Source organism: Cimex lectularius, unplaced genomic scaffold, assembly GCF_000648675.2.
Source record: "Cimex lectularius strain Harlan isolate CLEC.00 unplaced genomic scaffold, Clec_2.1 scaffold207, whole genome shotgun sequence".
In the NCBI taxonomy this organism is placed as follows: Eukaryota; Metazoa; Arthropoda; class Insecta; order Hemiptera; family Cimicidae; genus Cimex; species Cimex lectularius.
In genome coordinates this window covers 250844-265604 of record NW_019392835.1, presented here as the reverse complement: position 1 = coordinate 265604, position 14761 = coordinate 250844, and the positions used below count along the sequence as shown (strand labels likewise).

Genomic DNA, 14761 nt, shown 5'->3' with positions numbered 1-14761 from the left:
AATAAATTCAGCTCATTTTCCAGCTGTTGGCAATTATCAAACTCTTGGTTGCTGTTGTCAATTGTAAACAAAATAGTGAAGTTCAGATGGGGCCAGGTCTGGAGAGCTTTTCTACCTGGAGAAAAAGCCTTGTCTGTTTATGACAGCAGGTTGTTTCTAGGCCAGAGCAAGCGACTCCTTTTCATGCTTTCCTTCAAGGAAAATGCGTTTTTTTGATTGAAGTATGGAACACAGTCAAGGAACCAGAACATCAACAAGCTCATGGCAGCATAGATGGGATAAAAAGACAAAAGGCTAACCCATGTGTTTTTTTTTCCCAATAACAAGAGGTACCAAATCTCTCCAATGACAGAACATTTTAAATTCCTACCTACATCAGCATAAAAGAGTGGCTGTACAATAGAAGATGCTTGTCCTCTTTATGACAAGAAAACTTCTAAAGGCTTCATAAGAAAAAGTCGAGTGATTTTTTATGTAGGCAAGGTCCTAGTGAATGCTTTAAAAACAAGATCTCCTTTTATAATATAATTTTTTTTTTAAGTTAACCTTAAGGGGGGTCTCCTCTAGGTGGATAAGAAAAAAATTAACCTGTGAATAAACACTCTTTGGTGTCATAATAGATGGTCCTGATACGGTGTGGTGTCTTCGTTTCTCTTTGGGTACGAGCCGTTTTTCGCCCTTGCCCTGCCAGGCCACTTCTTCCACAATCTTTCTTGCAGCTTCGCTCAAGTAAACAGGAGAAAGTTGTGGAGAATCTGAGCTTAAATTGAATTCTTCTTTGTCCAACGAATTCACCCCACTGACCATATTTCCCTAATAAAAAAATATAAAATAATAATAATTTTTAAAAATAAAAAGGTGTAATGATACATTTTTCCACTTGGTTTATACCTTTAATTTATTCTTTCTCACAATATTCCATACGGCATTGACAGAATCTGACCTAGGGCCTGGCGTCGGCGGAGTACCATCGTTAGTCTCATTATAGCAAATCGTTTCATCCAAAGGTCTTTCCGATGATAGCTTCTGAAACATTTTAATGTTTAAAAATACACAATATAATTGTTATAATTTTTTAAAATTAATGTTAAAATAATTTGCAATATTTTTACATTTAAACATTAACATTTTGGTTTATATTTGTTACTGAATGTCATTCCTTTGTTTCGCAGTACTAATATATCAAATAAATAATGTCAGTTTTTTATAACAAATGATTGGCTCAAGTAATATTCATAATATTACATATATATGCTTAGTTCTTTAATAGAATATAATATCTAATACAGCACAAGTTTTTTTCTTAATCACAGCACAATGTCCTGTAGCATTCTAGGTTTCAGTCTCTCCCTAGATTGTAGTAGATTGCACTAACAAACCTGGGAGTTTTCAATGGGAGTTCTTAAATATCCAATGTATTGCCTTACTGATTGTGTCCATTTGGAGTTCTTTGTGAAGTTGGGTGTTACGGACGAACCAGACAGCATTAGTGATAATTCTCATTATTTTGTTTTGAAATGCTTGAATCTTTTTTTATTTTCCTACTTGATGATGCACCCCATATTTCACAGCAGTACAGAAGTGCTGGCCTTATGATTGCCATAGACAACAGTGTGCCAACTTCTATTTTCAGTACGGACTTTTTATTGATGAGTGGGTATAGCATACCAAGTCGCTTATATCGTTCTTTCAGCTTGGTGTTTATGCTCTTACAATTGAGTCGCCAGCCCAGGTGTATTCCAAAATACCTTACAGCCCGGGTTCCATGGAATGGGAAACTCATCAACATGCAGTTGTGCTGGTGAAGAGAGGTGATAATCTTTGCTTCACATTTGCTCGACTTGATTTTAATTTTCCATTTCCCACAGCAGTCTGCTATCTGGTTTATTTCATTTTGTACTTTATTTCAAGCATGACTGCATTCCAATGTGTCATATAAACATATGTGTCATCCTCATATGTGGCAATATTTAAGGCTAGATGGGATATCACTTATAAATATGTTGTGAGCATAAAACACCGATCCTTGTGGGGTTTTTAAGTTATGAGAAATGTCCATTTAGTTTGATTTTAAATGTTCTGTCTTTCATGAATGAGCAGATTGTTTCGTACAAAGATAATGGGATTCCTGCATCTTTTAGTTTGTACCATAAACTGGTGTGCCAATATTGAGCGCATATACCGAGACAAAAATCCTCGCAATATTTTACTTACTTTGATAAAAGCTGATTTCAGAAACTGACTTAGGTGAAAAAAGGAAGAGTCACAATTTTACCTATTTTATAAACAGGCCGAATTTAATTTAAAAAACAAATATTTTGAAAACTATAGTTTAAATTTTATTAGACTATATTAATGGTTCGAGGAGGGCTGCTGCTAAGATTGAATTATGACATAAATAGAGTAGAGGAAAGAAGAATTTGTTCTTTATGAAATACAGTAGAAGGTGAGGATACTTTTCATTTTATTAGTACGTGTCCAGTTTTAAGTAATCTTTGGCAGGATTGGTTTGGTAAAATGACAATTGAAAAAGAGGAGTTTGTGAAATATATAAATGGTAAAAACTGGGAAATATTGTAGTATACATGCAGAGCTCTTAAATAACATCAGAGAATTTAATTACTGATATGCACATAATATAATAACATTGTAGTAATTTAATTATATGTAAATAGATTATCAATTAATTTGGTTTGTGATTATTTGATTATTAGAAATTAGTTTATGGAATAAGAAAAAAACATATTTGAGTTGAATTGTTTTATCAATTGAATTTCGGGCTGTTTAACTTATATAAGAAAAAAGTTCAAATATTTAAATATAAATATGTATTGTTTAGTGTGAGGCAAGAAATGAATTTTTTATATTTATTACATAATTTTTGAACATATTTATAAAGGAAATTTATATTTTAATTGTTGCCTACTTTCAGCTGATGGACTAAATGCCCAAGCTTAAGTGTATCATGTTATTATAACTATGCGTAAAATATGCAATGCTTTCCTGTATTATTATTATAAACCAGTGTGCCACACATGATCAAATGCCTTTTTTAAATCCAGGAAGGCTACAATTGTGTACTTTAAAAAAATCCTTGTGTTGTTGTTGAGTGTCTGGTCTTAAACCCAAACTGTGAGTTAGGTATTAAATCCTCTGCATATGAGACCAGTTGCTTTTTTATACATTTTTCATATAGTTTGCCTAATATAGGTAGCAGACTAATTGTCCTATAGTTTTCTAAGTTGGCTTTGTCCTTTCCTGGTTTAGGACTCATGATTATTTGTGCTTGTTTCTATTCCTTTGGGAAGTAACCTGACCTTATGCATCCATTTAAGATGCTTAAGATAAGTGTTACTCCTCCTGGCAGGCGCTTTATCATTGTTGGAGTGATATTGTCCTTTCCAGGGGATTTTTTTGTCTTTTACTTGTTTAATGATATAATAATAATAATAAATAAATACCTCAACTGAATTATTACATAGGTCTTCTTCAGGTATTACTCGTTTAGTATTAATACTGGTTAATGGTATTCCTAAATTCCCACTACGATCTCTATCCCGTTGTCTTCTTTCCGATTCCCTTTTAACAATCCGAACAGTTTTTATTTCCTGTGGTTTTTCTTTCCACATTAAACCTATGTAAAATTAATATTTTAGTATATTTGTTTTAAAAATTGTATTTGTTATATTACCATAGGGCCTTTTGGTTCCATCTTCATCTGCTTCATACTGCCTATAAAGCTCCGGGCTTCTTGCAGTCAAAGACGACATATCTTCCAAGCACTCTTCATGGTAGTTGCTCACTTCAGGAATGTGCTCTAAATCGACGAATAATTTTTTAAAAAATTATACAAATATTCGATTAGATTTTTAACATACGCAATCTTTTATCGACGTTATCCGTGTTCACGTACAACGGAGATATGTAATTTATATCTCGTGTTGGTTGGGGATTCGATTCTCCATTGGGCGTCGCTTCGACATCCAAATCCGTTTCCACCCAGCCGGAAGTGCTTTGTTTCTTTCTGGAATTATTGCTCGGCCCTGCAAAAAATATTAATATAGAATAATAAGCCTAGCAATTTCCCTATTTCTTGGTAATCTTTTTTTTAATAAAGAAATTTTAATGGGCTTTTTTTTATTGGAAGAACCAATATTTTTTATTATTTTTTTCCATCATATTTACCCTTTTAAGTTCAAATGTTCAGGTTCATTTTTAACTTAAAGTTCTTATAGACTGCGAAGGGCCACTCTCATCTCAAGAGTGATGCAATTTTTTCTCTTCTGACGAGGAGTGTATAAAACAATGGTGATTACAATATACAATACCTGAATTAGGAGAAGGCCAGATCTGCTGACTAAGAGAGTGGGATTTTTCTGTCAACTGGTGCACTTGTAAAGAAAGCTCTTGCCTCTGCCTCAGCAGATTGCCAACGAGGAGTTGTACGCGACATAGCTCCGATTCCAAAGCGGCCGTCGTAGCCCCTCCCGGTTCAGTAGTCCGACGGGATATTTGCAGTTTCTGCCTGATGACAACCAACTCCTGTTCTAGACGAGCGTTCTCAGCAACAGTCTCTTCAAGTTTCTGAAATTTACACACCAATTAATGATCCACCCTAAATAATTAGGTGTAATCAAACTGTTTTTGATTTTTATGAGAGCGTTGAAGAAAAAATATAAAACTAACATGGTTTAACGAGGCTCAAAATGTTAAGTAGACAATAATATATTTATTTTTATAAAAAATTAAGTACTAATCATGAGCTTATTAAAAAAAATAAAACAAAAATTATAATGATATAAAACCAGTAGAAGCCAAGAGAGACTTTATTGTAAATTATGAGAAGCAAATTAAAAAAAATAAGTTTTTGTTTATTACACACATCACATTATTTTATAGAGAATTCTTTCTGTAAGCTATTCTGATTGTTTATTGCTCTCAGTAATATTAATAATGGATTGTTTATCTCTAACCTTTGAGTTGAGAGCCAAAATTGACCGGACTCTACTCAACTCTCGTTCGAGCAATCTCTGCTGTCTTCTGTACCACTCCGTTTCCGCACTATTGCCATGAACGCCCTGAAGTTTATTTCTTAAACCTCCGAGAGCTCTTTCAAGAATTCCCTATAAATTGGCAAAAGAGAAGAAAAAGCGGGCAAAAATAAGATAATAATTAAGAAATTTTTAAAACTGCAGGAAATAGCTTTTTTTACAAACTTGAACCACCAGAACAAGCACAAAAGCAATATGAAAGTTTTCTCATTAAAAATGAAATTATTGCAAAAAAAAAAGGCAAAACATTTTGGTGCCATATAAAAACAAAATTTAACATAATTAAAACTCATGCTTCATACTTACTTTATCTTCTTGTAGACTATGTAAAGTCCCGGATTCTTCTTGAAGCAATTTATCCAGCCTGTACAACTGTTCTACTTTCACCTATTATAAAATTAATTTAAAGATTAAAATGCTATTATAATGGGGGGGGGGGCAAATCCGACCTGAAGATCATGATGGTCTGGTCGAATCCTCTCCCAGTCCCTTCTTTCGTCAGCTAGGATTCTTTGTTCCTGGACCTTGTGGTTGAATTCCAGCCTTTGAGTGGGGACGGTCTGAGATCCAGATTGGTACAACGAACCCAACTTGACCATGTTATCGACTAAATTCACTAGCGGTTTACCCTTCTCGTACTGAAACAGGAGGGGGAGAATCTTAAAATTCAACATTTTTCAATAAAAACAGCCATTGAGACTTAATACTGTAGTAGCGCGACACCCGTCAGATGAGAGTGGGCCATAACAGTCCATATAATAAAATATCGTCCTTTCTGATTTTAATAACTAATTTCCATCCTTTTTAGTGTATTCATAAAACGTTTTTGTAGAAAATCATGGGGTATGATGACCCAATAATCCAATACAACCACCTTTAGCTATTCAAGGGTAATAAGTAGCAGACCAATTCCATAACTGATCCCTTCTTCTTAATCTACATAAAGGCTAATAAAATTCATTTAAAAAAAATTTATTTATCCTTTCTTTAAAGAATAACTAATACTCATGTAACAAATAATATTTGTAGTATATACAAAATTTAGGTTAACTTTAAGTTAAGCTTAAATTTAAAGTTAAACACTTTAAAATAAAATACAATTTTGTTTTACCTGTTTTTCAAGTTCGAGCAGTCTTGATTTCAATTCTTCCAGTCTTTGCAAATGCTCTAACCTATTTGCAGCGTCGTAATCAGTCAAACAAGCCTAAAACATCGACTGGTGTTAAGTTAAACTACAAAATTTGTGCATATATATTTAAATATACCTGAGCTTCTATTTCTCTGTGACACCTCTCCATAGATTTGCAAACTCCCGCCCGTTGTCTTCTCAATTGGATCAACAGAAGGACGAGTTCCTCATGAGTACGCCCTAGGAGCTCTCCGGCTGATAGTTTTAAGTGCCAGTTACCCCGCTGAAACATTTAATCAAATTATAATTTAACATGGTAAAGTATTAAAAAAAATAACTAACCCGCAAGGGTAAAATATCCCTGAGAAGAATTTTGTACTTTATTAAAGAGAGGAAAAAACAAACCCAGCAGAGATCGGACAATGGATGGATTTTTATAGTTCATCACTACTACTTTCATCAAGTCCAATTGATTTTCACCCTCATCCATTCTCTTTATATTTTATTTCAACAGCTCTCATGGAGGCTTCAAATTCTATTTAGACTTAAGATTACGCAAAAACGAGATCCAGTGGAATATGTGAAATATCTCAGGCTACATCTGAACCCAAAAGTATAAAAATTAAAAAACCAAGAATGCTCAATTTTAATTTTTATGTTCGATATTAAGAACCGGTTTCTATAGATATGCAATATGAGGGGAATCAAATACAAGAGCGATTAAAGCTTCTGGGGGGGGGAGCAGGCAGATATGGTAGTTGGGCTGATCCCTAAATTCAGATTTGACCAAAATTTTAAAGTTAAAATACCTGCTAGAGCAGACTGGGAAAAAGGGATGTCGAAAGTGGACCATATCTGGTATACAGAAGGCTCAGAAACCGAGCATTGGTAAGGAAAACGAACGAAAATAAACCAAGGACAAAAATTCATATAAGCCTACTAAGCAAATATGGATAAAATTCTACATTCAAATCTAACAAGTTGCTAACACTTTATTCTACCACAAGAAAACAAAACACAAAAAATACACTCAAGTTTATCACTACTTATTAAATGCACACACTAATAGGAAAAATGACCTTTGTTGATATACAATTGAGATGTATGCATTAGTGTCGACAATGTTAAGTCAATCGAATGTTTAAACATTAATAAAAAAATAATCCGGCTAAGCTTGAGTTCCTTGGAGCAGATGAAAGTGTGCGTCTTATGTTTTCCATGTATACGTCCAAATATACAAACCAAAAACTTTCCCAGTGATTCCTAGAGTATTAATCTAGCTTCTTCCAACTTATCTCTATATAAAATTGAAAAAAGCAAAATTGAAATCCAAGAAGCAGTAATGCCCAAGATTTGAGATGGGATCTTGATAGAAAAATCCATAAATAAAATAATATAATTTAAACTCTCAAAAACCTTTCCAAATTTAAGTGTCAAAAAAGAATGGGGAAAAAGGGAGAAACCCATCTGTTAAGAATGGTACTCTGCTAGTACACGGATCTAGAACACAGGAAGGGACGGGGGGGGGCAGGAGTAGTCCTGGAATAAAATAATCAGAACTCATGGGAAAATGCACCAATATTTTCCAGACTGAGGTACAGGCAATTGAAAGATGTACCAATTCAATCTGAATTAAGGGTACAAAAACAAGAATATAGCTATCATGTCAGATAGCCAAGCAGCCATCAAAACGCCAAGTTCAAACATTATTAGCTCAAAGATGGTGCTGAATTGCAAAACTAATCTAAACAGATGCAAAATAAAATCACCCTCTACTGGGTCCAAGGTGGGAGTAGAGGGCAACGAGAAAGCAGACGCCCTTGCAAGGAAAGGGGCTACTGCACCGCTGATAGGTCCCAAGCCCTTCACACTCTCAATGAGTAGCTTGGACAAAAGGATAAAATGGAAATTAGGAAACAATAGAATTCACTCATTGGACATAATCCAACTACCTTCTAACAAATTTTGGAAGGAAAAAACAAACAAAGAAGCAAAAAAAAAAAAAAACTGAATCCTGATAGGATTCTTAACAAGAAACTGCAGACTGAACTAATCTGAAGGAGATATAACACAACATGGCATATGCAGATTTTGAAGAAAGCAGAAACACCAACCTACTAACAACTACAAGGAAGTAACAAGAAAGCAAACAACTGAAACCGGGCCTAGTAATTAAGTACCTCGATGAATTAGGACTTACCGGTGTTCTTTAAGCATAGAACGGGGGATACAATAGCTCTTAAAGGGCGCAGTATATCCACCCCGAATGACAAATCTACACATCCCTATCAACTATTCATTTTATTGAAAGGATTTTTTGATATATTTAAGTATTTTTTACCATCTTTCTAAAAAAAATGTATTTTTTTGTTCTTATATTGAATTATGGACATTATGTTAAAACGTTCTTCGGATTGTGTCTGATTTTGATGTTCTATTTAAGAAACATATTCTATGGTCAGTTGAGAAAACTTTTAAATGAGCAAGTTCAGTAAATGTTTAATGATTTGTTTGACCCCAGAGAAGAGATTTTTTTCAAGCGACCACACATCAAAATTAGTCAGTGAATGCATTCAAAATCTGGGGAAACACAATGACCTGATGACATATTGGGCGCCAGGGAACAAATTTTTAGGTAACAAAAAAGCAGACAGGCTGGCCAGAAGAACATCTGCAAGATCATGCATAGGCCCCAAACCTACACTTGGGATAACAAAAACAAATATAGAATCCTCCATCGCAGAATGGATCCAAACAAAACAAAAGGAGAAGTGGATAAACTCTAGCGGTGCTAGACACAGTAAACTTTTGATGAAACAACCCTCACCAATCTGGCAAACTTCCTGCTGTAGTTTTGACCTAGACTTAAAGGAGTGATAGGTCTATTAACTGGTCACTGGTATCTGAGAAAATATCAACACAACATGGGCACATACGATGATCTCATCTGCAGATTGTGCGATGAGGAGGAGGAAACAACCACCCATATCATCTTTGAATGCAAAGCAACAGCTCAATCGAGATTTAATCTAACATATGATAAAAATCTAGGGAATGCAATTGTAGCAGCAACAGTCAATGACCTGATCCTCCTAGGATAGAGTCTATTGCAATGAACTAGGGAACTAGGAAGGTACAATAAGCCAGAAGGCTGCAGTGCCTGGGGAGCACAAACCCCGCTGCCTTATATCCCTCATCATCATCATATCATACCATACCAAGTGTCCACAATGTCGATTCACTTTAAATGTTTAAGTGCATTACAGTTTAAAAAAAAATCGTGTGAAGCAAAAGAGCTAAATTTAATAGAAAACTGCTCTGCTACAATAAAACATACCAAAATTCTATGGAGTGTCGAGTGAAAAAGATTCTAATAGGACAAAAACAAACAAACCATCGTATAAAAAGAGGGCGTAAATTTATTATCAAAATTGAGAAAGATAAGTGTCCAGGGGAAAGAGGAAAAAAATGACAAAAAGTGTGAAAAAACGGTTTTAATGGCGAGTACGCAACGCAACATTAAGCTGCCAGCAAAACAGAAAAAAAGTTGAGAAAACGCTACAAGGCGAGACTCAATGGTCCAATCTAGCGACAAACTCGGCTTTACCTTTGTTTCTCTAGTTTTATTATTTCTTGGATATTTAAAAAAATAAAAATAAAATAAAATGTCAAACTTAACATACAACCACCGGTTAATTGAATGAGAAACCTTCCGTAAACAACGGTCGACTTGCCAAACTGATTAGGAATGCCCATGAAATATCCCGTCATAACCAAAACCTCAAAAACATAAACCACATATTGACAGAACGCCTTACATCAGAACTTCCTATAATTTCATAGACCTTCTAGGTCAACTTATCGTATTTTAGGACAGAGGCACCATCAAAAAATCTACCAACAGAACTACTAAACCTAGTGCGGTTTATGACAAGAATGATAGAAAGACAGCAGACTCTGGAGACAGAAACAAATCTGTGCATACATTGCCAGAAAGAAGAAGGAAACAGGGAAACATTTCCCCTTTTGGAAGTTTGAGATCCCTACTCTTGAGAGAAAGAGGAAAAGCCGTGGTTCTGAGATTCCTGAATTGGCAAGAAATATCAACTCAAAATACCCGATATTACTATCTGGACACTACAGGCTCCCAGTTAATGTCGACTATCTGGTTAGAGATGGCTACAAGACCTAGTAACGAATATAATTCGTATAAGCCTTGGGCAACTGCAACATGTCTGAGGTGTAAGTTCCTAACATTGCTACCACCTCGGGTTGGCAACTATGCTAAATTACAAGTTTTGTAACATTATTATTCAGGTAGACAACTATGCTGAGGTGTAAGTTGGTAACACTGCTGTTCAGATAAAAAAAACTAGGTGTAGGTTTGTAACATAGCTACCACCTCAGGTAGGCAATTATGCTGGGGTGTACATTTATAACATTGCTTCCACCTCAGGTATGGAATTAGGATAAGGCGTAAGTTGGTAACATTAGCTATTCTTGTGCGCAATTATTCTGAGGTGTTAGTTAGTAATATTGCTAGTTTTTTAGCAATAGCTACCACCTCAGGCCGGGAATTAGGATGAATTGTTAGTTGGTAATATTGCTGTTCTTGTAGCAATAGCTACCATTTCAGGGAGGGAATTAGGGTAGGTGTTAGTTGGTAATATTGCTAGTCTTGTAGCAATAGCTACCACCTCAGGTATGGAATTAGGGTGAGGTCTTAGTTGGTAATATTGCTAGTTTTGTAGCAATAGCTACTACCTCAGGTATGGAATTAGGGTGAGGTGTTAGTTGGTAATATTGCTAGTTTTGTAGCAATGGCTACCACCTCAGGTAGGGAATTGTAGTATTGCTATTCATGATATGTTTAAGTTTTAAATTATTGTACAAACTAAGTCAAACAACTGCTTTTGAAAATACCTGTTTGTTTTCTGGCTGCCGGTTATTTGTAGCTTGAGGAGATGCAACGGCTCGTTGTTCACCTTTGGGTGGGGTTTGATTATAATTCGGCTCGCTCGCCGTTCCTTTGAGAGGGTGGAAAAAAATGCATGAAATAAAAACCTCAATTTAAATAAAACACGTAGAGATACCGTGGGCTGTTTTTGTCGTGAGAAACGGTTTAGATTCGGATACAGTAGGATTGACTATGTGGCTTGTGCTGAGTGTAGCTGGAGCGCTTGATAATAAATCCCACTGTCTTATTTTTTCCCTGTCTGAAAATAAAGTAAAAAAATATATTTTTCATTTAAAAATAGACGATTTGCTTACCTTTATCGATGGAACCCCTATGGGCGATTTCATTATTCTGACCTCGAGAAAAATCACTGTTGACATAAACCGCTTCTGGCCGGGTTTGATTGTGCCCAGGGGAGGTTGGAACTTCGACTTTTTTGTCAAGATCTTCAAGCGACCTCGTATGCCTCACGCTCGTCTTTCTCAAATTTTCCCTCCACAGGGCGTCTTCATCCCACAAATCAGCAGTCCTTTGCGTTTGATTGTTTATGCTCCTCAAAGTCCCTGATTTACTGACTTGCGCCATTGGAATTTGAGGTCCTACTAAAATTTGTTGACTTTGAACTATTTGACTGTGATAATTGGGCGTTTTACTGTCCATCAGTCCTTCGAGTGATCTTGATCTGTTATGAAGCTCTAATGACTTCTCTTCCTGAGTCGGTTTTTTGTTTTCTATTATTTTTCTATTTTCAGAATTCGTCTCGTTTCTTTTATAAGTTGTGCTTGAAGACCTCGCCGCGTTTATTTTCATCCTCTCCGATTGCTGCAAAGGCATTGTAACATCTGCATTGTTCATGAATGTTCCATCCCTCGAAATAGGATTTCCATTGCTGTCGTGCACGTACAACTCTGAAGGGTAAAATGTTTCACCTTGTAATTTTTCCTTTGACGTTCTTAAGTTTTTCATGTGCGCATTGTTCCTCTGGTCTTTCAATAGATCGGAATAATAGTAGGGAGCCGAGTTTTGTTGATCTTGAGAAAAACCTATCGGAACGGAATGTATAATATACTCGTTGATGTCATCAGAATTTTGATGGTTATTCTTTTGCTGGTAACCATCAGTTGAAGTAGACTGATCATTAGAAACATTTGCATTAAATTGGTTATTTGAAGATCTGTATAAATGGGAACTGTTGATGGGTTTACATCCGTTTAATTTTAACGTGTAATCGGAAGTTTTCATGTTGGAGGCTTCTAAACATTCTCGTTTTACTTCATTGAACATTCTATTCGTAACATCACTTCTTTCGAAAAGTTCATCCTTCTGAGAACAGTAGTACGGTTGGTTATCGATCAATTTACTAATTTTAAGATCTTGTTGGTCATAAAATTCATTATCCTGTTGATATATTGACTTAGTTTTTCCATTTTCGATAGATTCAACATCGCTAGAGGATTTGGCTTCTCTAGGAGAAGGTGTATCTAAAACGCTGAATTCGTGAAAGCTACTTAAAATGTCCGCAGATAAAGGACGCCTCTTCAGGAACAAATCGGTCCTGTCTGATTTAATAGATTCCTCTTCTGAACTTCCCAAATCGAGTGGTGTGTCGCTTTTCTTACAAGAATAATTGCATTTGGCCTCTCTGCAAAAATTTGTTTCGAATTTTTCTTTGGATCCTGCAGGCGATATCTTGTTGTTTATCGTCGAGTCTATGGACGTGTCCAAATCATCCAAAGGAGGAGAACTTGTCGGTATTGGAGGCGGAGAGACGAGATCGCTGTCGGACGAATCCGGATTATCGGAATTCATCGCGATTATTGTCCTTTCGCTTAGGCTATTTCCTAAATAGTAAGAAGCCGGTCTAAATGTGTCAGAAAGGCTAAATCTCGGGTGTCTCGGGGCGTCGATCGAGTCTAAATCTTTAGAAGCTTCATCGTCAGCATCAGAACTATCCGATCTGCCAGAACCGTGGTTGAACGAAGGCGCAGTCGTGAGAATATCCGGCAACGAAGTTCTTGCCGAAACATCCCGCCCTTCGCAAGATTCTTCATCCTTGTTTTCCAACTCTATAAAGCTCACGCTTGAAATTTCACGAGATATAAAATTAGATTCAGACATATTTTTATCTTTGACTTCCATGTAAAGAGGCTCTTGGGATTGCATTTCGTTGTAGACGTGTAACTCGTAGTTCAAATTTTTACTCGTGTCTAAATCGATGTAGGTCGAACTTTCAAGATCGAAGTCAGCGTCTTTTGGTGTCTGAGACACTTTTGTGGATTTCGACTTGTCTTTACCGTTCTGGTTCATTTCTACGTACGGACATTCTTCGACTGCGTCTAATACGTGCTCGAGGCTTATTCTGTGGGGGGAAGTCAGAGGATTGGATTGATCTGACTCTTTGGTCGGCGTGGTGGACATCGGTCTTCTCCTAGGCGTCATGGGCATATAGTTTTCCTCCGGAAGTGTGGAATTCGAATCGGGCAAACTTAACGGTCTACTAAATGTGATACGTTTCTCACCGTCTTTTGAATTCACTGTCATGTGCTTCATTGTCGATTCGGATTCAGTCGGAGTTTGGCAAAGGCCAGTCAGCTTGTGCTCTTTAGCAAGGACCGAAGCCACTTCTTCGTCTCTATCGTCATCGCTCGAACTGGTCTGTTTAAGTGTAACACACACGGGACGTTTTTCATCTACGTCACTGGAAGTATCGTACAAAAGAGTTTCAGTATCACTGAGGACTTGTTTTTTCATATAATCATCTGAGTTTTCTTGCGTCCAGTCTGTTCTGTTCTGAATTTTATGAGACTCGTCCAATTTACTCTGAACTTTCTTCTGCTTTGATGTTTTTAGAATGCCTGTCGGTGCTCTCGGCTTAGCTTCTTCCCCACACCTAATATTAGGTTTTTGTTCAAAATTCAAAATAGGCGATTTTAATATGTCGACCTGTTTTTTAACGGATTCTTCCTGTTTGGACGAATGAGTCTGTAAATGTCTGGTTTTGTAATTTGGCTGCATCATTTCAATCCCTCTGTTGCAAGGAATCCCTTCGTGATTGTCGCCTTTAATGTAATGGTAGGAAAACTCCTTAATAACTCGCGATTCGTCCAGTTTTAAGCCCCATTCCTCATCGACTACTCCCCTTTTTTCTTCTGTATTAGAATTATACGGTTGTGGTTTTACAGCTTTCCTATCTCTGGGAAAATCAAACGTCGAAGGGCTTTGTTTATTGTCAATTATTGTATTAGAATATATCGGCTTATTGCTATCAAACGATGAATTCGCACTTGAGCTGCTTCTTTTATCATTCGAGTAGCACCTTGTTATGTGCGGGAAAATTGGAGGCTTGTTTAATGTCTCACTTTCAACTTTGGCTGTCGACATCTGCCCTTCGCCACGTAGTTCACAATCACGATAGTTTGCTTTCATTTCTACTTTTCCAACGTTTATTTGGTTATTGCTCTGATCTTTATATAAAGTTCCATAATTCCGTTTGATAATACCTGTAAAATAGGGGAAAAATTATGACCAGTTTAGTGTTTAATGACTATAACTTAGATTATTATTTTGTAGTCTTATCTTCTATGGCTAAAGGTTTTGTGGTAAACATGCAGTAGAAATCCAAAA

At 36.2% G+C, this 14761-nt stretch overlaps 1 protein-coding gene across 4 annotated transcripts in view; it reads right to left on the bottom strand.

Moving 5' to 3' along the window:
* The window catches only part of LOC106667180, a 77708-nt gene that overhangs the window by 3751 nt on the left and 59196 nt on the right, over window positions 1-14761 (bottom strand). For 3 of the 4 annotated variants that reach the window (XM_014394940.2, XM_014394942.2, XM_014394943.2), the window contains 14 exons: window positions 11452-14637; window positions 11274-11396; window positions 11104-11207; window positions 6317-6463; window positions 6163-6255; window positions 5501-5689; window positions 5358-5438; window positions 4974-5123; window positions 4329-4584; window positions 3879-4043; window positions 3692-3817; window positions 3462-3634; window positions 892-1026; window positions 589-813 (listed from right to left, as the gene is read on the bottom strand). In XM_014394940.2, coding sequence (XP_014250426.1) covers window positions 589-813; window positions 892-1026; window positions 3462-3634; window positions 3692-3817; window positions 3879-4043; window positions 4329-4584; window positions 4974-5123; window positions 5358-5438; window positions 5501-5689; window positions 6163-6255; window positions 6317-6463; window positions 11104-11207; window positions 11274-11396; window positions 11452-14637 — 5153 coding nt within the window. The remainder of the gene's footprint in view (window positions 1-588; window positions 814-891; window positions 1027-3461; window positions 3635-3691; window positions 3818-3878; window positions 4044-4328; window positions 4585-4973; window positions 5124-5357; window positions 5439-5500; window positions 5690-6162; window positions 6256-6316; window positions 6464-11103; window positions 11208-11273; window positions 11397-11451; window positions 14638-14761) is intronic. The other variant, XM_014394941.2, reaches the window with a different exon arrangement.